The sequence below is a fragment of the Suricata suricatta genome, chromosome 9 (genome assembly GCF_006229205.1).
Source record: "Suricata suricatta isolate VVHF042 chromosome 9, meerkat_22Aug2017_6uvM2_HiC, whole genome shotgun sequence".
In the NCBI taxonomy this organism is placed as follows: domain Eukaryota; kingdom Metazoa; phylum Chordata; class Mammalia; order Carnivora; family Herpestidae; genus Suricata; species Suricata suricatta.
In genome coordinates, this window is record NC_043708.1 from 26,950,770 (window position 1) to 26,976,647 (window position 25,878).

A 25,878-nucleotide genomic window follows, 5' to 3' on the forward strand; every position below is an offset into this window, starting at 1 on the left:
ATCTGTACTCTAAGATTTTTTTTTATAAATTTCTTAAAAATCTTTGAGCAAAATGGAAAGAAATCTGTGTATTTCCTTGCTGAAACTGCTTATTCATATTACAAAGAGGTTTCTTCTGAAATGCAAACTATCTGCTTTCCGATGTTACCTCCTGTCATCATGGACTGGAATGCAACTAGAAAGAAAAAAAATAGGTTATATGAAAATCTAAATGTCACTATCATACATGTTTATCAATAGACCAAACAAAGCCAATTAATTTGAATAATTTATTTGATGATTTTAATATTAACTATAGAAGGAAATTCTCATGAAAAGAACCTAGAGTAAAATATTGGCAAAGCCAGTAAACTAATTCAATTTACATCTTAAAAATGTGTTTTTACCCAACCTAGAAATTAATTACCTCAGTGTTCACTGTTTACAGAATCTGAAGACTAGAAGCAAATAAGTATATGAGGATAAAATGCCAGCAAACAATTTTTCAATTACTATTAAAAATAACAAATCAAACCATAAAATTTTACTAAGTAAAATACATGTCTGTTATGCCAGGAAAATGAGTAAAATTTATAGTTCTGTTTAGTAAACATATTGATCAAATGTATTAAATATTTTTTTCCTAAAAAGGTAAAGAAAAATCAGTTTGATCTAATCTCTTTCATTTGAAACAGATAAAAGAATGTTGAAATCTGTGTATGCTAGGGAAAAAAACCCTAAATATTGAAAATCTGTTTAACTTAGAAGCTATATGACTTTCATGATACATTTGTTTCATAACTTGTTTCACAATCAAATAAACATTTATTTGATGACTTTAAATGTGAAAACAATACTTTCTTAAATACCACTAAGCTAAACTTTAATGGAGTTTGATTAATCTATTTAAGTAAATATGCAGGATGGTTTCACAGGAAAGAAAAAAATGATTTAAAAAGAAAAAACCCCAGAGAAGTAGAATTAAAGGAAAAAAGGGAATATTTGTGCTAAGCTCATGCATACAATAAATAAACCTACATTCATCTTACCTCCCATGTTTTCCAATCCATTTATCACAGTCTCTTTAATCTGTAAATCAAAATAACCATAGTATTCTTTAGACTTCATGTGTATTTACAGTTGACCAATTAAATGACACAGGCTTGAACTGTGCAGCTCTGTTTATACATAGATTTTTTTTCAATAAATACAGTACTGTAAATGTGTTTTCCTTGTAACTTTCTTAGTAACATTTTCTTTAGCTAACTTTAATTGTAAGAATACAGTATAAATTATACATATTATAAACAATTATACAATATAACATACAAAATATGTGTTAGTCAACTGTTTATGTTATCAGTGAGGCTGCTGGTCAATAGTAGGCCACTAGTAGTGTTGGGGGAGTCAAAAGATATATGAGGATTTTCAACTGCATGGAGGGTCAGAGTGTTAGCATCCTAAAGCCCCGAGGTGTTCAAGGTCAACTACAATATTCTTCATTTTGGCAAAGGGCAGCAATACTATATGGCACTTTCTGTCTAAAAACATATTCTTCATTTCATGGATGTAGCACAGAAAAGTTTCCTACTGAATGATTTTTAAAAATAAAGTCTTAAAGGGACGCCTGGGTGGCTCAGTCAGTTAAGCATCCAGCTTCGGCTCAGGTCATGATCTCACAGTTCGTGGGTTTGAGCCCCGCATCGGGCTCTGTGCTGACATCTAGCTCAGAGCCTGGAGCCTGCTTCAGGTTCTGCATCTCCCTCTCTCTCTCACCCTCCCCTGCTCACACTCTCTGTGTCTCTCAAAAATAAAAAACATTAAAAAAATTTTTTTTTAAGTAAATAAAGTCTTGGGGCACCTGGGTGGCTCAGTCGGTTGAGCCTCCGACTTCGGCTCAGGTCAGATCTCACGTTCGTGGGTTCGAGCCCCGCATCGGGCTCTGTGCTGACAGCTAGCTCAGAGCCTGTAGCCTGCTTCCAGTTCTGTGTCTCCTTCTCTCTCTGCCCCTCCCCCTCTCATGCTCTGTCTCTCTCAGTATCAAAAATAAATATAACAAAAAAAAATTTAAAAAAAAGGTAAATAAAGTCTTAAAAAGGAAATAAAAATAAAATCCTCTTTTCCCATTGTCTAATCTTTAATTGGTAATATCACAAACTCTATAACGTCTTTTCAGAAAGCAAAGTATATAAACATAAGCACATGCACATATAATTTTTGCCTATATAATTTGCAAGTTTCAAGAACATCCCAGGTAAGGGTCTCTGGACCCCAGATGAATAACTCCTGATTTTCTGCCAGCAACCAAGAGATAGATCAGGCTGTCAGGGAAGGCAGGAAAGAAGTATAGTGGTGGTGAGGTAGGGGGAACAAGGAGGTGCCTAAAAGATTTTTGAGAGGAAGCACAGCTTCTAGAGGCACCTGGGTGGTCCTATTGGTTAAGCTACCGACTCTGTCTCAGATCATTACCCCACTGTGCATGAGTTCAAGCCCCATATCAGGTTCTCTGCTGTCAGCAAGGACCCCACTTCAGATCCTCTGTCCCCCTCTCTCTCTACCCCTCCCTCGCTGGTTCTCTCTCTCTCTCTCAAAATAAATAAATAAACTTAAAAAAAAATGAAAGCAAAAAGCACAGCTTCTAACACACAGTAGCATTCCATAAATGTTTGTTAAATTAATGAATATTAAAATTCAATTTAAAAAAACACCTATTATAATCTAAGAAAAGTAAAGGTTAATAAAATTTTAGATAAAGCAACTGACAGGAGAGGATTTCTCAATCAGGAAGTTATAATCACCTGAGCGTAAACTTAATTTACAAAATCCAGTACAATTTTGTAGGAATTCCTATTACAAAGCTAATATGTTCGCTATAATAAGTTCAAATAATACAAAAGTATATCAGTATCAATATTGATAAAGAATAGAAGCAAGTTCTACCTTTAGCTTTCCTTCTTTAAGCCACTGACTCAGCTGTAGAATGCCAGACTCAAATCTGTCCTTATAGTTTAACACCAGAAATCTTTCTCTGTGGTGGGGAAGAAAAGGATAATGATCAGAGACTATGGAGGGTCAAAGTTGTTTAAAATCGAATCATTCCAAAACTCTAATATCTGTTAATCTTTCAAACATCAGGACTTAATCACACAATCAAGTCAGATACAGTTTTAGGTGTAGTTACATGTATAAGTATAGTGGGCTTCTCATGTTTTGTCTGCTAGCATTACAACCCTGTTGGTAATTAGCACTGTGATTTTACTTTGTGCATAATATCCCTTCCACCCTCGCCTGTTACCAAAGCCAGGCCAGTCTGAGCCAGTATCAGCTTTGGGACTCAATAAAACTTGAGAGGAAGAGGGCTGTTCTCATTTTGCTTGGGTTACTAATTTGGTAAAATATAAGACTAGAGATAACAGTTATCCTCTTGCTCTGCTGCAAGTGAAGAGCCTGCAGGGAACAGAGCCAACCCAAAAGGAAGCACAGCCCAAAGGTAGAGAAAAACTTGGTGATGCCACTATGCAAACCTTCTGTCCAGCCAATACTAATACTGGACTGCTCAGAAACATGAGCCAATCAATTTCCTTTGTACTTAAGCCAATGAGTTGAGATTCCATCACTTGGGGGGTAAAATAAGACTTGCAAAAGATTGATTGAACAGATATGATTTTTAGAAAGTTTTTTTGCCAGGGGGTGCTTGGGTGGCTCAGTCTGTTAAGTGTCCAACTTCATGTCAGGTCATGATTTTGCAGTTCAAGCCCCGCAAAGGGCTCCGTACTGACAGCTTGAACAAAAACCTAAATACTGAGAAAAATGTCCATTTTCAAGTTTTATTCAATAAGGAACAATTATATATGAAGAACATTACATTTCATATACATCTATGATCTTAAAACTCAGGAATCTGGTAATAAGGGGAAAAGGGTAGACCATACCTTGTGATGTTTCTCTCTTTTTGGATTGCTTCTACAGCAGGGGGTAGTGGAGGAGGATAAGGCACATCTTTGTTGTACTGAGAAATTTGACCACACAGGATGATATGGCTGTTCCGATTCATCTGTTCAGAAAAAATCGATGATTATACCCCAAAATATACGCCTTTCCTATGTTTACTGGTTTTATGGCTGCTTCAGCAAAAGCCTCCTTGACTACTGTATTTAATCCTTTGGTGCCAATTAACTGATTTTGCTTTGAAGATTTACTCCTTATATGTATTTAAGAGTTTTAATTGGCTAGGAAACAAGTCCCTTCCAAAGGAACAGAGGTAAATGAGAGTTTGGTAATGTACAAAAGAATTACACCGGTATCATCATTGTTGTTGCTACTGTTAGTAGCAGCAGTAAAGTATTTCCTTGGACTTAAATAATTTAACCTCAACTGCAAATAAGTTTAAATATAAGAAAGGACAATGCCATGTCAACAGCTAATGTTGGTATTTTATAATATTGTCAATAAAAATATGTAAATAACCATAATCTATGAAAATCCTTTCCCCACCCAAAGTCAGAAGCCATGGCTGTGAGTTAGTGGATGAGGAATGAGAGTCAAAATTCCACCACTTGTACAACTGTAATTTTTTTAAATATTTTATTTTTAAGTAATCTCTACATCTAATGTGGGGCTAGAACTCACAACCCCAAAATCAAGAGTCACATGCCCAACCAACCACGCCAGCTAGGCACACCCCTATACAACTGTAGTTTTTGATAAAAATAAATTGCAGGTGAAAAATATAATATTGCTATCAAAAAACTGAAATTGATGCTCATATGCAAATCTGCAAACAAATGGAAGTAGTGGTAGCAAGCTCTGCTGTATCAATTACAATACGGATCATTATGTAATTTCTCACAATAAACGCTACAGTTTTATTCAGTATCAGGTAAAAAGCACATCAAATAAAATATAGTATTCAAGTTTGTAACAAAATGGTAAACAACCTGACTTATCACTGTATCGCTGATGTCACCACCAACATTGTCAAAGTAAACATCCACTCCAGCTGGACATAATTCACGGAGCTGTTCTGCCACATTCCCCTTTTTATAATTAATGGCGGCATCAAAGCCCAATTCTGAGGTCAGAAGGAGGCACTTTTCCTGTGTTCCACAAATTCCCACCACTCTGGAACAGCCCATCAAATGGCCAATCTAGGGGGGAAATTTTTAAAAATTAAACAATTTTCTACTGCCACTTCTAAGTAAATGTGAAAGTATAGAAGATATTACAAGTATATGAGAGTGTTCATACAATTTAGGTTAGATTACAGTGCTTCTGGCTTATAGTAATTTGAAACCAAAAGAATTGAGACCAGATATTAATGCCAGTGCTAAAGAAGAAATTTAAATTGACTAAAATTAGACTTAGTTTGTTAAAATCTCACAATTTAAAGCTGATTTCATAAAAGAAGCAGTCAGACTCAAAACATCACTATCTTGCAATTCAATATTTTTCGGACCTATGAGGAACTAAAATCACTACTATGATAAAGTATTTTGTTTCCATGATTATAAAAACTGCTATTCATAAAACAATATACTTTAAAATTCTATCATAATCTTTACCGTATTTCTAAAACCCAGTAAGTGCTTTCTTATTTGAAGATTCATTTTAAAAATATGGAATTTTACTTTTAATTCATGGCATTCCAGACAGGTACTCTATGGGTTTCTTCCTTATATTTATTAGAGCAATGTGCTAGCATTTACCATGTCTATTTCTGATTAACAGAGAACAAGATACAAAAATCTACATTTTTCATATTATGAAGAGAGTCTAAGCAGGTAATAACACTTCTACCAGAAATATATAAAATAATATTATAAATTTGTTCAATTTTATATTTTAAATTACATACATGTATTCCAGAAATTCAATTTTTAGAAAATCAAATAATTCTCAGCAAGTTTACCTGCCCGGCCAAGGATCCACAAGCACCAGCAGCCCCACTAACAACCATCGTCTGGTTAGACCCAGCAGTTATATGACCTTTTTCCTGTATCCCAATCAAGGAAGTCAAACCAGGCATACCGATAGCTCCAAGAAAGTATGAAAGGTGTCCATTCACAAGTTGTGGGTCTACCTAAAATAAAACATATAACTTTAAAAAATACTAGGAATTCCTACTTTAAGTCAACAAGGCAGCAAAACACCTGCTATGGATTGAGTTGTGTTCCCCTAGATTCTTACGTTGATGACCTACCCCTTAATATAACTATTTTTGGAGAAAGGACCTTTAAGGAGATAATTATAGTTAAATGAGGTCATAAGGGAGGGGCCCTAATCCAACAGAACTTGTGTTCTTATGAGAAAAGGAAGACACCAGAGCTCTTTCTCTGCATATGCACGAAGGAAAGGCTGAATGCCCTGTGAAGACACAGCAAAAAGGCAGCCAACTACAAGTCAGGAAGAGAGGCTTCACTACAAACTAAATTTTCCAGAATGTAGATCTCAGACGTTTAGCCTGCAAAACTGTTAGAAAATAAATTTCTGTCATTTAAGCCACCCGGTCTATGATATTTTGTAATGGCATTCCAAGCGGACTTTTTAATAGACAACACAATATCATTTCTAGAACAGTGAACCATTCTTCAGTCTTGTTAAAATTCTATAATTTACTTGTACAAAGTAAAAAACAAATGAGTTTTATTCTCTTTATAGTAAAAAAAACTTTAAAGAATTCTACATGAAAGACGTTAACCATTCTTTTTTTTTTTTTCCTAACCATTCTTTCTTATCAATGCCCCCAAGTATATTAAAAAAAGAAAAAAGTAGAAGAAAAAACACTTAAGGGGAAAATACTAGGCAAAGTAGGAAAGTTTTAAAATCTCTGAGCGGGGCACCTGGGTGGCTCAGTCAGTTGGGTTGGGCATCCAGCTCTTGATTTCAGCTCAGTTCATGATCTCATGGTTCATGAGAGAGAGCCCTGCTTTCGGCTCTGTGCTGTCAGCGCAGATCCCGTCTGGGATTCTCTCTCTCTCTCTCTCTCCCTCGCTTGCTCACTCTCTCAAAAATAAATAATCTTTTTTTAAAAAAGAAGATTTGCCACCTTAATTTGATTTGTAATTAAATGCCATAAACAAACTGCCAGTTTGTATCCAGCAGTCTTAACTGGCTATCAGATCTAGTGTGTACATAAAGGCAATCAAGATATTAAAGTCAACAATACTCAGTAAGGTCTACAGTACACAAAAATATTTCATGTAGGTAATAGTTATTAGCAAAGCCAATATAAAAACTTTGGGAGACAGGTTTGTATTTAGCAAATATCCTTTCTCCATCCCTTCTGAATTCCTCTCCCTCATTTCTAGTCCCTGTGCCTAAAGCATGTTGAAGCTCTCCCCAACTGCCCCATTTCCCTCCATGGCACAACAGGGAAAACCAAAAACTGAAGGTTTCTTCCTGCTAAGAAGTTTCCTGTTAAATATGTTTTACTGGTATCATTAAGTTGAAAATTATTGTACAACATCTCCCACATATCATTTGTATCTTAACAGTCACCTTTACTGATTATAAGCATTTGTAATAATAGGGCCGCCCAGGTGGCTCAGTGAGTTAGGCATCCGATTCTTGATTTCAGCTCACGTCATGATCTCATGGTTCATGAGATCTCTCTGCCTCGCCCCACTTGCACTCTCTCTCTGTCTCTCTCAAAATAAATAAATAAACTTAAAACAACAAAAAAAGAATTTTTAGTAATAAAAAATACTAAAATTTTATAAAGCTTTTTAGAAAGTTCTTAGTCATATTTATCATAGCATTTAATTTACATATTCATTTGTAAGACAGCTACTATTTTCTTTTTAAATTAAAAAAATTTTTTAATGTTTTTTTAATTTACTTGGGGGGGAGGGGCAGGGAGAGAGAGGGAGACACAAAATCTGAAGCAGGTTCCAGGCCCTGAGAGACAGCTACTATTTTCATCTTGCACATGAGGAAACTAAGGTTCGGAGACATAAAGTAACTTCCTTGATGACATAAATTGGGTTGAATTACATAAAGCTGCCAAGTTTTATAGGTCAAAACAGAGAAGTATGGGTAATTTCACATAATTCAACAGCAGACACTGAACTCAGAACTTTTGATACAAAATGGAATTTTAAGCACGAACCAAATTATTTTAAGTCAAGCAGCTATTTCTCAGGAAACTTTAAAGCATACAACTAACTATAAGGGGACTCTGGTCCCCTTGGTAGAAATTTTTTTTTTGATGCTTATATAATTCAGGCTTTATTTTACATATGTAAAATTCAAGAAATAAATATGTAAAACAACATTATTCACTGATAATCTAAGAATTGTCATACACAGTTACAGCCAACAGTGAAAAAGAAACAAAGGTTTTCCACATTTTAGCTGCTATCTAAAAGAAAATGTATGCTTTTATTTTTTTCCCCTTGATAACGAACTGAACTGAATGCCAAATGCACCAAGTAAGATTTACAGGGAGGGGAAGACCCAGATAATAAAAGCTTAGATTGTGAGTAACTTGTTCTGTGAGTGTTCCACAAGACAAGCAAATTTCTAATAAATTTTAACTTGATAAATGAGCATGTCTTGCAATATGAGTGGTATATGACGTCAAATGTCACATGATCACAACTGAGCCAATGATTCTTGAAATTTGCTTTGATATATGAGTGCTATGGATAACATGCATGTTTCTGGAACAAATTATGCTCACAAACCAAGGTTTTACTATGCTGTATGTTACACATCACCTTTTCAAGGCTGTTTCCATCCAGAATAACCTTGGTTTGCCAGGGCCAATAAAAAGAAGTCACAAAATCACCTTTAGTGAAATGCATGTGTTTGCTTTCTTCTACAATCCCAATACCTCCACCATCAACCACTTGACACAGCTGCCAAGGTGTTATGTAATCAGTGCCAGTGTCTTCATTCATTCTGCAACGCTAAAAACATAAAATGTTGATGAGGACAATTCTGCCTGATAATACTGTCCAGCTTATTAATTTATCTGGTGACTAAAAGAAAGATATGTAGTCAGTAATGTAAGTGTTATACAAATTAAATTTATCTTAATTTCTATCTTCTTTTCTGTTATTCTTTATCTTGAAAAAATGTATCCCCTCTCTAACAAGTAAAGAAGTACAGTTGGAGAGATGCCTGGGTGGCTTAGATGTTAAGTGTCCAACCTTGGTTCAGGTCATTATCTCAAGGTCCATAGGTTCAAGCCCCACATCGGGCTCCATGCTGACAGATCAGAGCCTGGAGCCTGCTTCAGATTCTTTGTCTCCCTCTCTTTCTCTGTCCTTCCTCTGCTTGTACTCTCTCAAAAAATAAATATTTAAAAAATTTTTATTATTTTTTTATTTTTTTAACAATTATTCATTTTTGAGAGAAGAGAGACTAAGCATGAGTGGGGGAAGGGCAGAGAGAGACAGAGACCCAGAATCTGAAGCACGATCCAGACTCCAAGCTGTCTGTACAGACCCAAAGACAGGGCTGGAACTAACTGACAGCAAGATCATGACCTGAGATGAAGTCAGATGCTTAACCAACTGAGCCACCCAGGTGCCCCTCAAGCCCCCAAATTTTTAAAAATAAATTAAAAAAAAAAAAGAAGTACAATTAGAAAGGAATTTAAGTATGGTCTAATATTAGACTGTGGTAATAGTTAAACAACTTTGTAAAGAGACTAAAAACCACTGAATTGCACACTTCATTTTTTGAAAATTTATTTATTTAGTAATCTGTACATGCAACCTGTGGCTCAAACTCATGACTCCAAGATCAAGAGTCATTTGCTCTTTTTGTGGCACCTGGGTGGCTCAGTCAGTTAAGTGTCCAACTGCAGCTTGGGTCATGGATCACCTCATAGTTCATGGGTTCGAGCCCTGCATGGGCTCTCTGCTGTAGAGCCCACTTAGGATCCTCTGTCTCCCTCTCTCTCTGCCCCTACCCTACTCATGTGCACGAACACACTCTCTCTCTCAAAAATAAACAAACATTAAAAAAAAAGTCACATGCTCTTCTGATTGAGCCAGCCAGGCACCCCTGAATTATACACTTTTAATGTAAAAACTGCATGATATACAATTATATTTCAACAAAGCTGTTAAATTTTTCAAACAAATTTAATACTACATTATGCTACCAAAAATAATACAACATATTGTATCAGTGGTTTCAATGGATTGTGGCACATTAGCTACACTTAATATGTTGCTATTATAAAACTCAATCTTTTTTTATAGAAAACAAACTACCAACATATAGACTATAATATTATTCATTTCTTTTGCCCTAGCAATTCTGCTTCCCCAATGGAAACAACCCAAAAGACATGAAACTATTTTTACACAGTTGTTCATCACAGCTTCAGGCCAAGTACTACATCATAGCCCGTAACTTCAGGTGGATGTCCTTCCACTACAAAGACAAAATGTCACAATGGCACCATATCTTCCCATGGGACTAGAGCTAAAGATTTCTCTGGGAAGCAGTCAAGGCTCACTTCCTCTCTGTGCCCACCCATGAAGGCCAAGACGTAGAGGCCTACGGTGAGGTCCAGGAGATAGAAAAGACAGAAGGCTACCTGAATAAGGGTTCCCATGTGGGTTCAGTTCACCGGGGTAAACAACTAAACAGGAAATTGAGGCAGAAGCTTCTATGAGAATATACTAACTACACTTGTGCTAGTGTGCCCTTCCCAAGTATTCTTGAAAAGCAAGTACAGCAGCCACTGAATACTGCCGGACCAAGGACCTGACTCTTAAATAAGTCTAACAGAGAAAGTACAAACAGTAATTCTCTATAGGTAAGCAAATGGTGTCACATAATAAAATGTTATATAACCACCAAAGTAATATTTGGACTAGCTTATATGAAAAAATATGTATAAAGTCATTTAAATATAAAATAAAAACAGTATATATACTTTAAGTATAACCATGGAAAATACTGTATATACATGGTGATTAAATTGAGTTATGAATTTGGATATGTTTTTTCTTTTTTAAGAACAATGTCTGGTAAAAGCAACCAAAATTACTTTCTTCTCTCCTTTCTTTAATATTTAATAAACACCATGCCAGTCACTGGAAATACAGTGACAAATAAGACCTCTGTCTTCATAAGTTTACTTTTTATTATGGAAAACACATCTAATAACTACAAAGATAACTCTTCATTACAACTGGGAGAAATACTGAGGATCAAGGTACTGTTTTGAGAAAATATAACAGAAAGGAGAAGTCTGAGGGTTCAAGGTGATTTACCAAAGCAAACCTTTTCAATGCCGGCCTTACAGGGAATACTAGGAATTGGCCAGGTAACAGGAAAGGAGTGAGAGAAAGACACAGGGACAACACACAGAAAGGCTTGTTTGAATTTGTACTCAGGATGTTGTTGTAGTCAGGTATGGAAAACAATAGACAGAGACAACTGCCTTGAAAGAAGAGTTTAGAGTACCTGGGTGGCTCAGTTGGTTACAAACCTGACTTCATCTCAGGTCGTGATCTCAGAGTTTGTGAGTTAGAGCCCTGCTTCAGGTGAGCTTGAGCCCCACTTCAGGTGAACTGGAGCCCCACTTAAGGTGAGCTTGAGTCCCGCATTGAGTGAGTGCACCTTTCTCTCTCTCACTCCTCCTCTCTCTCTCTGCCTCTTGTGGGATTCTCTCTCTCTCCTTCTCTGCCCCTCATTTGTGCCCTCTCTTTCAAATAAACAAACAAACAAACAAATAAATAAATAAATAAAAAGTATTATTTAAAAAAATAAGAGTTTATTACTTATAATTCTCAAGAGAAGGAACACACACTACCACACAGGTCCATGTGGGGAAGCACTGGAGTTAGGAAGAAAAAATAGCAACAGGAGGGTATGGCCCTGAGTCTTTATTGTAGTTTCAGGAGGAGGAAACCACAGGAGACGGGCAAGACAGGGTAGGGAAACTTGAGTAAGTTTAGGAGTAGATAGTTTGAATAATTTCAGTGGGCTCTGGCTTATAAGGGTGGTCCCTAGTTGTCTGGTACCTGGCCCTGGGGCGATTCAGGGCAGGGAAAATCATGTGTGTGAGTGGGATGAAGGTGGTGGTTGGAGTGTTCCAGGCAAGTTGTTATCTCTAAAAATATGCTGGGTGGAGCTGTCTCTCCAGGATTAGGAAGGCTCCTAAGATATGAAAGCATTAAAAAATACAGAAAAGGAAAAACACGATTAATATAAGGCTTGAGCAAAAAGGGCACTGGTGTGTTACACAAGACAGAGGCCCGTGAGGCCAGCATACAAGAGGAAGAAACAAAGTAGGGTATAATAAGGCTGGGCAGGCAAACAGGGACCAGACTATGTAGCATCTTAGACCATGCCCAGAATGTTAGTCTTTATCTCAAGACTAAAAGAAAGTCATTGGACATAAAGGTGACATGATTAGTTGCTATTATAAAACTACCATTTCTGCCTGCAGTGTGGAAGATGGTCTAAGGGGGCGAAGAGTGTTTGCAAGGATACTCCATTAGGAGAGAAAGAACAATGGTGCTTCAGACTGGATACATGTCCTTGAAGTTTACTGAGAAGTAGACTGAACTGAGATGTACTTAGGAAGTAGGATCCACAGGACCTGAGACTAACAGACAGAATGAATACAGAGAACAAAGAGACATTCTCAAGAAAAACTCAGTGCTTTGTATCATGAGATGAGTGGACGGAGGATGGAGGACGGAGGTTTTTGTTGTTGTTTTGAAGTTGGGGGTGTTTAGAAGTGAAGGCCGTGAATCCAATTCATGTCATAATCAACAGTTTCATCATCTCTCCACCCCTAAAATCTTTGGGTCATGAATTTATCTCACTGCAAGTCTCTCATAGGGAATTCTGCTGAAAAGGAAGTTTGTTTCAACTTAGAGAATTCTGTGAAAAACACATCCTTTCTGCTTGTTTTCAATTATTCCTTTTTGACTGTTCCGTTTCATTTTTAAAACGCTTCTAACTTTGAACCTTGGCTTTATTTTGGTAAATTGTGTTCTCTTAATTTATTTTGTATTTATTATCCTGGGTTAAATGATATGCTTTACATTTTGTTCACCAGGGCATATGTAATCCTTAGATGCCCTGAGCTATGTCTTATATATTGAAGTGTTTTAGTCTTCAGAAATTCAAACCAGTCGTCATCAAGAATTGACTCTGAATACTAAATAGTGCACTGCCATTTTTCTCCTGAATTTGGGGTAATTATTCTCCTCGTGTGATTTGCTCAGCAGTCTAGATGACCTGACTGAGCTTGTCGTGGCTTCCACTGAAAAGTAGAGCATCTTTAGGTCTATGGGAAGTCAAGGACCTAATTTATCCCTCTGTATCAACTCAAAAATGTTGTCTATTCAGAATGTTCCATCTAGACCAATCACCACCTCATTTCCCTAGCCCACAAAAAATTTTCTTGCTACCCCTGGGAAGAATTTTGAATGAAGTCATCAAATTGTTTTGCATGGTGAGCATAATCAAATATGACTGGTGTCACTGAAAGACAGAGCCTGAGTTACACTCCTGAATCAGAGGGAAAAGGAACCTTCCCAAGACTACAACTATCCTGGCAGAAAATGGTACTGCCGATTGGGTCTCCACTGTAATTGAAGCCTGAGAAGAGATAAGCCAGGATTTTCTTTGCCCTACCAGGGCACCCTAAAAGCCAAAAGCAGGAGGCAAGCATATGTACAAAAACAGTACTATAGAAAGAGATTATAAATTGCCTATTTGTTTCTTTGCCCAACTTTCTACTTTTCACAGACTAATATATAGGAACTTTTTGCATGTCAGCCATCATTATCTTTTATTTCTATTGCAAATTTCTCTAAGTTTGCCATTTATCTTTTGATTTTTTTATGTATTGTTTTATTGTGTTTTACAAAATACAATGTTTTTTAAAATAGTTATATTTATCCATCATGTTCTTTCATATTAGCTGGGTTTGCTGTCATTCTTACACTCTTTCCCCAACATCATTCAATTATTTACCCATGTTTTTTTCTAAAATTTTTTATAGTTTCATTTAAAAAAATTTTTTATTGCCTGTTAGAATTTATTCTGGTGTAGGGGTTGAGCTAAGAATGTAATTTTTGCCTAAAAGTAGCACATCTGGATTGAATAAACTATCCTGATTTTCTTTTAACTTTTTATTTTACATAAACAAAGACTCAAAAGAAGCTGTAAAACTAGTACAAAGAACAGAAATTAAGAAATGGGCAACAGGAAAACAATACAGAAAATCAACAAAACCAAACACTGGTCCTTTGAAAAATTAACAAAATTGACATAGTTTTAGCTAAACTGACCAAGAGAAAAAAAGACAAGACTTAAATTACTAAAACCAGGAATGAAAGAAAGGGCATTACTACCTATCTTTTAGAAATAAAAAAATGATTACAAGGAAATACTAAGAATCATATGGCAATAAATTACATAACTTAGATGAAATGGACAAATTTCCAGAAAGACACAAACTACAAAAGCTGACTCAAGAAGAAATAGAAAATCCTAGTAGACCTACAACAAATAAATACATTGAATTAGTCATTGAAAAACTCTCCAAAAAAGAAAAGCCCAGGCCAGATAGCTTCACTGGTTAATTCTACCAATCTCTGAAAGAAGAATACCAATTCTTCACAAACTCTTCCAAAAATAGAACAGGAGGTAAAACCTTCCCAACCCATTCTGAGGCCCAAGAGTGCCCTGATACCAAAATCAGGCAAACATATCACAAGGAAACAACAGACCATTAATATAGTCTCACAGCTTTATGGGTGCAAAAAAACCTCAAGAAAATAGTAATAAACTAAATCCAACAACATATCAAAGGAAATATACACAAGGACCAAGTGTCATTTATTCCAAGATCGCAAGACTGATCTAACATCTGAAAACTAATTAATACAATAAACCATATCAACAGATTAAAAAACAAAAACCACATGATCATCTCAATAGAAGCAGAAAATGCATATGGCAAAATCTAAAACTGCTTCTGGGGGGGAGGGAATAATGGGGATTTTATTATTTAATGGGCAGAGTTTCTGTTTAGGATGATGAAAAAGTTCTGGATATAGAAAGTGGTAACAGCTACACAACACTGTGAATGCTCTTAATACCACTAAATTACACACTTGAAAATGGTTTTTAAAATGGCATGCTGTTAGATATATTTTATCACAATAAAAAAAACAAAACAAAACAAAACAAAAAACACCTCTTTATGATAAATACACTCAATAAATCAGAAACCCAACCAAGAATAAGAGAAAATCTCCTGAACCTGATAAAGGGTATCTACATCTCACATCATATTTAATTGCAAAAGACTGAATGCTTTCCCCCTAAGATCAGGAACAAGATAAAGATGTTCACTCTCACTGTACTAGATGTTATAATCAGGCAAGCAAATGAAATAAAAAGCATTCACACAGGAAAAGAAAAAACTAACTTCCTCTTTCTTAATGTTTAATTACTTATTTTGAGAGAGAGAGAGAGAAAGAGAGACTGACCACACGCACTAGCAGGGGAGGGGCACAGAGAACTGGAGAGAAAGAGAATCCCAACCAGGCTCCATGCGGAGCCAGATGTGGGGCTCAAACTCACAACCATGAGATCATGACCTGAGAGGAAATCAAGAGCTGGTCACGTAATCAAGTGAGCCACCCAGGTGCCCCCAAATCTATCCGCCTTTATAGAGACAAAGTCCATGTGCCTGGGGGCTTCTCACCTGTAGTCCTTGACAGTATCTTTCAATGAATCTTCGTTATCTAAAAATAGCATAAGGGAGTCTGTTCCTTCAAAAAGAAACCAACTAGAATAAAGGTCTTAAACGGAGTCTGCCTTGTAAACTGGACCAACCTGAGAGAATTTCCAAGCCTAATTTACTATCTTACTTACTAATGGGAAGTGATCTGGACATTGGAAAGAATCTGATTAACAACATGTACTACTATCCTGAAAACATTTCTTTTACAACATTCCTTCATAACACTTGTGAATAAAAACAAAGGCAATCTGTAATTCCCAGGAATCAGGATATAATTTCTCAAATATTTATTAATCATGAGGATTATACAATGAAATTCAGGTACAAAATAAAAAATATGAAAATAAAATTAACTTTCACCAAGTCACAAAATCCCGATTCTTACCATGTAAGGATCCACAGAAAGATAAAGAGTTCTCACTTGTACTTGTCCTTCATTGATTTTATCTGGTAAATTTACTTCTTCTATTCGAAAATTTTCTGCCACTGGATTACCATTTTTCCCTAAAATATTAAGGAAAATATAAAATCAAAAAATCACTTTCCTATGTAATTATTTCTCCTATTTTAAATGTATCTCCTTGGGGCACCTGGGTGACTCAGTTGGTTAACCTCCAACTTTAGCTCTGGTCATGATCTCACGTTTGTGGGTTTGAGCCCCGCCCGTGTTGGGCTCCGTGCTGATGGCTCAGAGCCTGGAGCCTGCTTCTGATTCTGTGTCTCCCTCTCTCTCTCTGCCCCTCCCCATCTCATTCTGTCTCTGTCTGTATCAAAACTAAATAAAACATTAAAAAAAATTCTTTTAATGTATATCCTTGTGGGTTTTTTTTTTAATGTTTATTTTTGAGAGAGACAGAGCACAGGTAGGGGGATGGACAGAGAGAAAGGGAGGCAGAATCTGAAGCAGGCTCCAGGCTCTGCACTGACAGCAGAGAACCAGATGCAGGGCTCAAACTCACAAGATCATGATCTGAGCTGAAGTGTATTTATTGTTTTTTAAAAGGTAACTCTAGGATTCAGAGAACTCCCTTTTAATATAGACATGAATAAATCTATATTCTGTGATTTCTCTGTACAGCATAAATTCTTCAAATCGTTTCAATTGCTCAGGATTTTCTCTAAGAAGTTTCTATAGAATATTGCTGTCAACCTCAAAATTTCTTTTTAAAGATTATAGGTAAATCACTTCATCTGTTTTAAAATTATAAGATTTCAAAAAGTAAAAACTCAACGGCATTTTTTTTAATTGTGAAAATCAAATTAAAAAAAAAAGAAAATCAAATTTTACAACATAACAGAAACAGCACTGCTAGAGTCCAGCTCCAACAGGTCCAGGGTTCCCTGAAGGATGGACGGTGTCAGCAAAAGGGGGAGGAAATGAGAGAGACACAAGTTTCTTTCTGATCACCAGGAAGGCATCTCTGCACTGGCCTGAGAGTCAGCTTTATTTATGGTAAAAAATGTATGGGGTACAGCACAGAAGTGGCATTTGCCTTACACAATGATTTCTGATGACAAATTTCTTTGGCATGTAAAAATGTCCCAGAACATAGATTGGCAGGAGACTCATGCATAATCTTTATCAATAGTGATTGATGTAGGTGATTTAGATGCTTATCATATGGGGGAAGGAAGGTAGCTTTAGCATTTAAATACAAGACAATGTTTTTAGCATAGCAAAGGCAAAAGTTAGTTCTTTGTGAGCAGGGGTCAATAGCCTGTTTTCTTGAGGGGAAGAAAAAGAGGTTTCTCAGGAAATGTAATATTTGTTCCCATAATCACAAAAGAAGAAATTCCTATAAATTCCTTCACAAGGGGCAATCTGCATATTTTAGGGCCAGATTAAGGAGACAAGTCACTCCAGATACCAATTAACAAGGTGCCTTGGGGGGGGTCGGTGCTCAGGTAAAAACAATGGAGTGGGGGTGGTATCAGTCGCCATCTGATGGCAAGAAGCCTTGCAAACCTGCCTTACCTCACAAGTTCAGAAACGGCTCCCAACCTGCCACATCAGCCAAAATAAATAGTTAAGTAAACTTTCCTTCCTTATTTTAAGAAAAAATGGAAACTTGAATGTAATTTTTAAAATTTTCTTAGAGAGAAAGAGCACAAGTGGGAAAGGGGCTAAGATAAAGGGAGAGAGAGAAGAGAATCCCAAGTAGGCCACGTGATGCCAGTGTAGAGCCCAACGCAGGGCTCAAACCCATGATATGTAAAATGATGACCTGAGCGGAAATCGAAAGTTGGATGCTCAGCTGACTGAGCCACCCAGATGCCCCCTCTTGTTTTTGAGAGAGAGAGAGAGAGAGAGAGAGAGCATGTGCACGTGGAGCAGGAGTGAGAAGGAGAATGCCAAGCACTCCATACTCAGCACTGAGTTAGAAGTTAATCTAGGGGCGCCTGGGTGGCTCAGTCGGTTAAGTCTCCGGCTTCGGCTCAGGTCAGATCTCACGTCTGTGGGTTCGAGCCCCGCGTCAGGCTCTGTGCTGACAGCTAGCTCAGAGCCTGGAGCCTGCTTCAGTTCTGTGTCTCCTTCTCTCTGCCCTTCCCCCTCTCAAGCTCTCTCTCTGTATCAAAAATAAATAAAACATTAAAAAAAAAGTTAATCTAGTAAGTAGCAAAATAAAAATACTAGCTGCTTGAGATGCAACCGAATTTTCAACAATTCTCTTATTCATTGGTCAGAATGGAAATTACTTTAATAGTTTTGTTTATATAAAAGTAAAACATCAGTGGTAGCTGGCCCAGTCAGAAGAGCACGCAACTCTTGATCTTGGGGTTGTGAGTTTGCGTTCCACATTGGGTGGAGGGATTTAAAAAAAAGAAAGCTTAAAAAAAAGTAAAACATTAAAAGCATTTTTAAATCCTCACCTTACAGGAAATTGTGAAATACAGAATGGACAAATCAATAAAGCCCTTTCTCTCTGCCCCTTCCCTGCTCAGGCTCTGTCTCTCTGCCTCGCTCTCAAAATGAATAAAATGTTAAAAAGATTAAAGTCTTGAAAATTAGTAAATTAGAAAATTTGAAGTATAGAAAGAAAAATTTGTACGCAGAAAATGTCATGAGTAAAAGTATATTCCTACTCAGTTATGTTTAATATCAGCAAACCTCCTACTGACTGAGTCATCACATGTCTAAGGTGAGAAAAGAATGTAAACATTTTAATCTAACATCTCACTTTTCTAAAATGGAAATCAGAAAAGGTAAGTCGGATGGGAGGGTGGGAAGGAAGAACAGGTAAGTGATTTCTCGGAATCACACACTAAGTAAACAGTAAAACCAAGCAGCATGGGCCCAAACCTCTCAGATTATTTCCATACCTAAGTTTCTATGATTCAGGTTAGATGTCAGCACAGACATAGGTAAGTGCTTTCACATAGAACAAAAAGGAAAATTTTAAGAAACAACAATACATACTATGAATAAAAAACAAAAGCCATATATATTTGTAATATAATATTTTTTAAGTTTATCTATTTATTTTGAGAGAGAGTCCAAGTGGGATGGGGAAGAGGGAGACACACACACACACACAGAAAGAGACAGAGACAGAGACAGAGACCCAAGCAGGTTCCTCGCTGTCAGCACAGAGCCCAATGCGGGGGCTCGATCTCACACACTGTGGAATCACAACCTGAGCCAAAATCAGGAGCCAAGATGCTTAAGCAACTGAGCCATTCAGATGCCTCGGGTAATATACATTTTAAATATAATAATTCTAAAATACCCTTTTTCTCCAACAAATAGCCTTGATAAGTGATCACTTAAAAAGCTGAATATTATATTGTTTAAAGGGTTTCTTCTAATATCTCTACTAGGGTTAGCATCTTCCTACCTTAATTTGCCACATTAACTATTACTTTTTGTTCCTTCATTTTCACTAATTATCAAAGACCACAGCTGTTCATTCATCACAGACAAATACATACCAGGTCGAGAATTCAATACCACTCTTTGTATAATCATCACCTTGCTGCACAGGGGTCTCACAAGATTTCTGTATAAAACAACTCCTATAAACAGAAAAGTTTTTAAATCAGAAGTTTTAAAATATTCAACAACTAAAAAATAGAAAGCACATTTATGATTCTGAACAAGGAGAGGAAAAACCATCTTTGGGATCCTGAAAAGACTATAGTCTTCTGCCAGAGTTGGCCTCATAAAACAAATATGTAAAGAAAGACTAAATCTAATTACAACTTTTGACTAATAGGAACAACTTCAAAAGACTGAATAAGGCAAAATATTTTTGGCTTCATAATTCAAGCACATTCACCTTTGTACCATCATGATTAAGGCTCCTACTGTGGCTTCATTAAAAAAAAAACATGATATATTCGTCCAGAGTTAGAAGTTAATCTAGTAAGTAGCAAAATAAAAACACTAGCTGCTTGAGATGTAACCGAATTTTCAACAATTCTCTTATTCATTGGTCAGAATGGAAATTACTTTAATAGTTTCATTTATATAAAAGTAAAACATCAGTGGTAGGTGGCCCAGTCAGAAGAGCACGCAACTCTTGATCTTGGGGTTGTGAGTTTGCGTTCCACATTGGGTGGAGGGATTTAAAAAAAAAGAAAGCTTAAAAAAAAAGTAAAACATTAAAAGCATTTTTAAATCCTCACCTTACAGGAAATTGTGAAATACAGAATGGACAAATAAATAAAGGATCAGTTTATTCTGGGTTTATAATCTGAGCTAATGAAAGAAGCAAAATGAAGTTCCAGTGCTGGTACTCTCCAACTTAGGGGGCAAGGCCCAAGCACTACTGTGTTATGAAAAAAAATTAATTAAAAAAATATATATCAGCTTCATATTTAATGTATGTGTTCTTTTTTCAAAGATTTTAAGTAATCTCCTCACTTAATGGGGGGCTGGAACTTACAACCCTGAGATCAAGAGCCACATGCTCCACTGACTGAGCCAGCCAGACACCCCAAATACATATATACTCTTTTATTTTATTTTATTTTATTTTTAGTAGTACAAATTAATATTATTTTTTTCTTTGATAGTTCAGTGTAAGTTGGTTTCCATATAACGCCCAGTGCTCATCCCAACAAGTACCCTCCTCCATGCCCATCAGCCCTCCATATATATTCTTTTTAATCTCCTAACGTCTTATTAAGTATTATTATTATCCCCATTTTACAGGTGAAGAAACTGAGCCTTTAAGCACTTTCCTAAAGTGGTGGAGTTAAAATTCAAACCCAAGCTCTCTGACCTTCCAGAACCAATCTCTTAACTACTACCTAAAAATTTCCATCCTGTATGCCTGTTTGATTTTTAAGATACGAAGCAAACATTATCTTTTTAAAAATTAATATACTTATTTACCACTTCTGTCTTCTCTCATTAGATATTTAGTTTTGTCATCTTTAGTAACACTGAGAAATCCAAAGGAAAACAATTATATCAACCACTTTTTTTTTTGGAATTTAAGATTTTTTTATGGTTGAACTGGGTCTTTATTTTTTTATTATCATAGTTTATTGTCAAGTTGGTTTCCGTAACACCTAGTGCTCATCCCAACAAGTGCCCTCCTCCATGCCCATCCCCCATTTTCCCCTCTCCTCCACCCCCCATCAACCCTCAGTTTGTTCTCAGTATTTAAGTCTCTTACGGTTTGTTTCCCTCCCTCTCCTTAATTATTTTTCCCCTTCCCTTCCCCTAATGTCCTCTATTAAGTTTCTCCTGTTCCACATAGGAATGAAAACATATGGTATCTGTCTTTCTCTGCCTGACTTATTTCACTTAGCATAATACCCTCGAGTTCCAACCAGGTTGCTACAAATGGCCAGATTTCATTCTTTCTCATTGCCATGTAATACTCCATTGTATATATATATAAACCACTTCTTCTTGGTCCATTCATCAGGTAATGGACATTTAGGCTCTTTCCATGATTTGGCTATTGTTGAAAGTGCAGCTATGAACATTGGGGTTCAAGTGCTCCTATGCATCAGCACTTCTGTATCCCTTGGGTAAATTCCTAGCAGTGCTATTCCTGGGTCATAGGAGAGTTCTGTTGTTAAATTTTTGAGGAACCTCCACAGTGTTTTCCAGAGCAGCTGCAGCAGTTTACATTCCCAACCAACAGTGTACCACCATCCACTTGGTATTTAATAATCCCTTGCTTTGCATCGCTGGGTAATTTCTTTTACACATGACTCTACTCCTCATCTAGTTTCTAAATTTATAGGATCCTTGAATTCTTCATTTTTTTTCTGTATCCTATACAGTACCTGAGTAGTCTATATAGATCTGATATTTATACATACCTCCCAAAAAATGTTAAATAATCATCACAGGGTTTTTCCCAAATTTTGATTGCCACAGTAGTTATATGGAGATAATTTATACAGAACTTTCATACAGATTCCATTACTAATTCTTTAAAATAAAATTATATAGATAAGTACATTACTATTCTCATTTTATGGAGGAAGCTGAGGTACAGTTTGTACCCAAGATCATCCAGCAGATAAGCAGAAGAGTTGGGACTAAACTATGAATCTTCTCATCCCAGACCACATATGCTTCACTCTTTCCGCTACTACCCCACAATCTCCCCCCAAACAGGGTTTTTACATATACAGCCATACAATGAACGATGTCCAACCCTCCTGTAGGTATTCTTTTCTAGAGGAAAGGAATTCTACTCCTAATTAAAAACTAAATGATGTCAGCCACATTCAGTAAAATAGAAGGAATAGTATTGCTTCTTTACTTTTTATAAAGTATATATTTATAACCTCACTAGTTGTGACATTAATGGCTAGTTGCCCTCAGTATCCATTCTCTCTTTCTGGGCACAATGTTTGCCCAGCTAAAAGACTGCATTTCCCTATTTCTCCTTAAAACAAATTCCAGACACCATCCTACTGCATTCCAAAATCCCAGTTATCCATCTCTGATAACAGAATATTTTAAATACAAACACTATAGCAGTAACCTAACAGAACTGATAATATAGGTAATTCCTTAACATTATCTAATACCTTAGTACATATTCAAATTCCCTGATTGTCTCAAAAATGGCTTTTTCCAGTTGGTTCATTGGAATCAGCATTCAAGGTCCACCTATTAGATCCACATACTCCCCTCCTTCTTTATTTCATGCCATTGGTTGTTGAAGAAATATTTGTTGCTAAATTCCTTTGTCTATGGAATGTCCTATGATTGGTTCCTCATGGTGTCATTCATCTCATTCTTCTATCTCCCCCTCCTCCTCCCACTCCCGGCCCCCCTATCCCTGACTGGTAGTTAGATCTAGAGATTTGATTAGACACAGGTTCAATTTTTTTGACAAGAATCTTAAATTTTTTTTATGCTTTTTATTTTATTTTTGAGAGACAGAGAGAGACAGTGTGAGCCGGGGAGTGTCAGAAAGAGAGGAACACACAGAATCTGAAGCAAGCTCCAGGTTCCGAGCTGTCAGCACAGAGCCTGATGCGGGGCTTGAACCCACGAAGTGTGAGATCATGACCTGAGCCAAAGCTGGACGCTCAACTGACTGAGCCACCCAGGTGCCCCTAGACAAGAATCTTTAAAGGTGTTGCTGTGTGCATCCTATCTCCTCACATCAAGAAGTCCAAAATGTCTTGTATTGCTAAACATTTTTAAATGGAAATTTGCTACTGAATCACCTTATGTGTAAATTATGAAAGAATTAAAAAGCAAAATTTTCCAAAATGATGCTAGGTCCAAAGATAATTGCCCTGAAGAGGTTATTAAAAGTATTATAATTTTCAATCACAATCAAAGAGTTTCATATTTGCCCTCTTCTCCGATTACTTTTGATGTGTGCTTTCTTTTAAATATGCACACTGTACATTTGCCCAAATACTGTTTATCAGCATGAAAAGCACACTATTAAATTTCTTTCCCTCTGTATTAATGTAGAAAGTTTTCAACTGTCAAATAGTAGAATTAACTGACGTAAGATAATTGCACACTATCCCTTGATAGCGCAACAAACAACACATTTAAAGGATAAAGGACTGATTTAGTTACAAAATTAAAACTCTAAAATACGACACACCAAGTTCTAGATCTGAGAGGACAGGTGGTGGTGGTGGTATTAAATGAATCCCCGATGGAGGAGTGGGGAGGACACTCAACTCTTTTGTTAAGCATAGCATATTTGGTTGCTATAGTAAAGGGGTTCCCAACTAGTTATAATATCCCAAAATAACACCAAATCAATGGCCAACTGAAAAATTCACTCTGGTGCTGCTCATAAAGACTGTCATCTGACTATCTACCTTGTAGCCTAAAGGGCACTGAACTATTCAGAGCAGAGTACATGCCTCGGTTCTCAAGCCGTGTCTCTGAATGTTACCAAGAGCCAGGAATGGGGCTAAAGTTTAAAAAAAAAAAGTTTTTTTAATGTTTTTATTTATTTTTGAGAGAGAGCATGAGCAAGGGAGGGTGAGAGAGAGAGGGAGACACAGAATCTCAAGACAGGCTCCAGGCTCTGAGCTAGCTGTTAGCACAGAGCCCAACGCAGGACTCAACCCATTAACCATTAACCGTGAGATCGAGACCTGAGCCGAAGTCGGACGCTTAACCAACTGGGTTCCCCAGGCGCCCCTAAAGTTGTCTCTCAATTAACCATTCCACCCAACAACCCTATGAGAATGGTCCTGTCATCTGTCCCCATTTTCTAGACAAGAAAAGGGAAGAAAAGACTGGTTGACACTTGCTTAAACGCCAACAGGGGAACCCACACTCAAACACAACACATTACCATTTCCAAAACATGAGCTTCCTAACATCTTAAAAAGTAAACAAAAACAAAACTCTTCCCTATCCTTATCTGTTCAATTATTCTGCCCAAATGGCTCTGCAGACCACATCCTCATTATAAAAGGGAGAAATCTTTGGGATTTCCTCCACTCTTTCCTGCCGGTCCTCCCTTTCCTTTGACTCTTCGGTTTCCTCCTTCCTCTGCCCAAGTCGAACAGGCTGGGGATTCCTGCCTGGCTCTTCCCCTGTCCCACTGACCTCACCTCAACCACTCACATGCACATTACTAAAAACCTACGTCTACAGCCCAAATTTCTAACTGGCTTTCCAGACTGTAAGTGCCAAAGGGGCAGGGATTTGTGTCTGTGTTCAATGACTTATGTTCGCCCTCTGGCACATGGCAGGTGCTCAATAAATATGTGTTAAATGAACCTCCCAGATGCACCTTAAATCCAATTAAGTGCAAACTCAAGGTTGCTTACTCCCAACAACATTAAAAAAAAAAAAAAAAAAGACCTGCCCCAGTTTCTTCTAGAGCATTCCCTAGCCTAGTTGTGGTAGGGTCCCCTCCCTAAGTAAGAAAAAAAACAAAAACAAAAACTCAAGGTAACCTGGCTACCCGGTAGGTGACAACATCCCTCATGACCTTGTAACAGGAGACCACTTAATCATACTGCATGTTTGTATCTGTTACCATATATGGGAGATAAAAGGGTAGAAAATATATTAAAAAGCTACAGCGCATGGCATTCGGGGCTCAGTTCTTGGGTAGGAATCCAACTGATTGGTGTGGGCAGGAATAAAGTTGCTTCCTATTAAGAAAAGCCTGGCGTCACGACCCTGCTACATAGTGACCTAGGCAATAATGCCAGCCTGGCAGCAGCTCCGGAAGGAACACCAGAAGTCACCCCGGTTCCTAGATCCTCCCTCACCCGGAAGCCCCAACCCAACTTCGGGCTTCGCTGCCCTGGCGCGAGGCCCCTGTCGCATCACTCACCACGGAGCAGCTCCAGAGGAAACCTCCGGGTGTGTGGAGCTCGCGACGGGCCGCAGCGAGACCTGTGCCCGCCCACCCCACCACGCAGGCGCACCGCTCGGCCTCTGCTCCCCGCCCCCTCCCCTCCAGGGGCGGGTGTTTGCAGCTAAAGCGACAACGCGGGGTTCCCACGTTTCTGAGAGAAGTGGGGAAGATGCGGAGTTTTAAACCGTCATCACTCGTCAGGGCAAAGTGTATTAGCAAATTAACCAGGATCCGTGCTCTACGGCTGCCGGTACTGCCTGGACGAAAAGAGCAAATCGTTCAGCCTTGTCCATTGAGGTCACTTCAGCAGTCCTTGAAGGAATTTAATTCGTTGTATGGACTTCTTCCTGAGCCTCAGATTGGAAAATTACAGTGAGACACAGCCCA

At 37.4% G+C, this 25,878-nt stretch overlaps 1 protein-coding gene across 2 annotated transcripts; it reads right to left on the bottom strand.

The window, feature by feature from the left end:
* On the bottom strand, window positions 1-25,542 carry PTGR2 (prostaglandin reductase 2). 2 transcript variants are annotated; one of them, XM_029951462.1, is made up of 10 exons: window positions 25,468-25,542; window positions 19,649-19,732; window positions 16,104-16,222; window positions 8,697-8,888; window positions 5,888-6,058; window positions 4,917-5,126; window positions 3,912-4,033; window positions 2,920-3,007; window positions 1,029-1,068; window positions 1-175 (listed from the first exon to the last, which is right to left on the bottom strand). In XM_029951462.1, exons 2-10 carry the CDS (start codon window positions 19,683-19,685, stop codon window positions 99-101), a joined length of 1,056 nt encoding a protein of 351 aa, XP_029807322.1. In that variant the 5' UTR covers window positions 19,686-19,732; window positions 25,468-25,542; the 3' UTR covers window positions 1-98. The 2 variants fall into 2 exon arrangements, with proteins under 2 accessions (XP_029807322.1, XP_029807323.1); XM_029951463.1 differs by lacking the exon at window positions 8,697-8,888.
* Window positions 25,543-25,878: the final 336 nt, after the last annotated feature.

What these genes read in the sequence shown, in the direction of transcription:
- PTGR2 (XM_029951462.1), bottom strand. Translation starts at nt 19,685, where the DNA reads ATGATTATACAAAGAGTGGTATTGAATTCTCGACCTG. An exon ending in TTTCTGTGGATCCTTACATG is followed by an intron (nt 8,889 to 16,103) that starts GTAAGAATCGGG and finishes TTATGTTTTTAG; the next exon opens with CGTTGCAGAATGAATGAAGA. An exon ending in AAAGAGAGAAACATCACAAG is followed by an intron (nt 3,008 to 3,911) that starts GTATGGTCTACC and finishes TCCCCACCACAG; the next exon opens with AGAAAGATTTCTGGTGTTAA.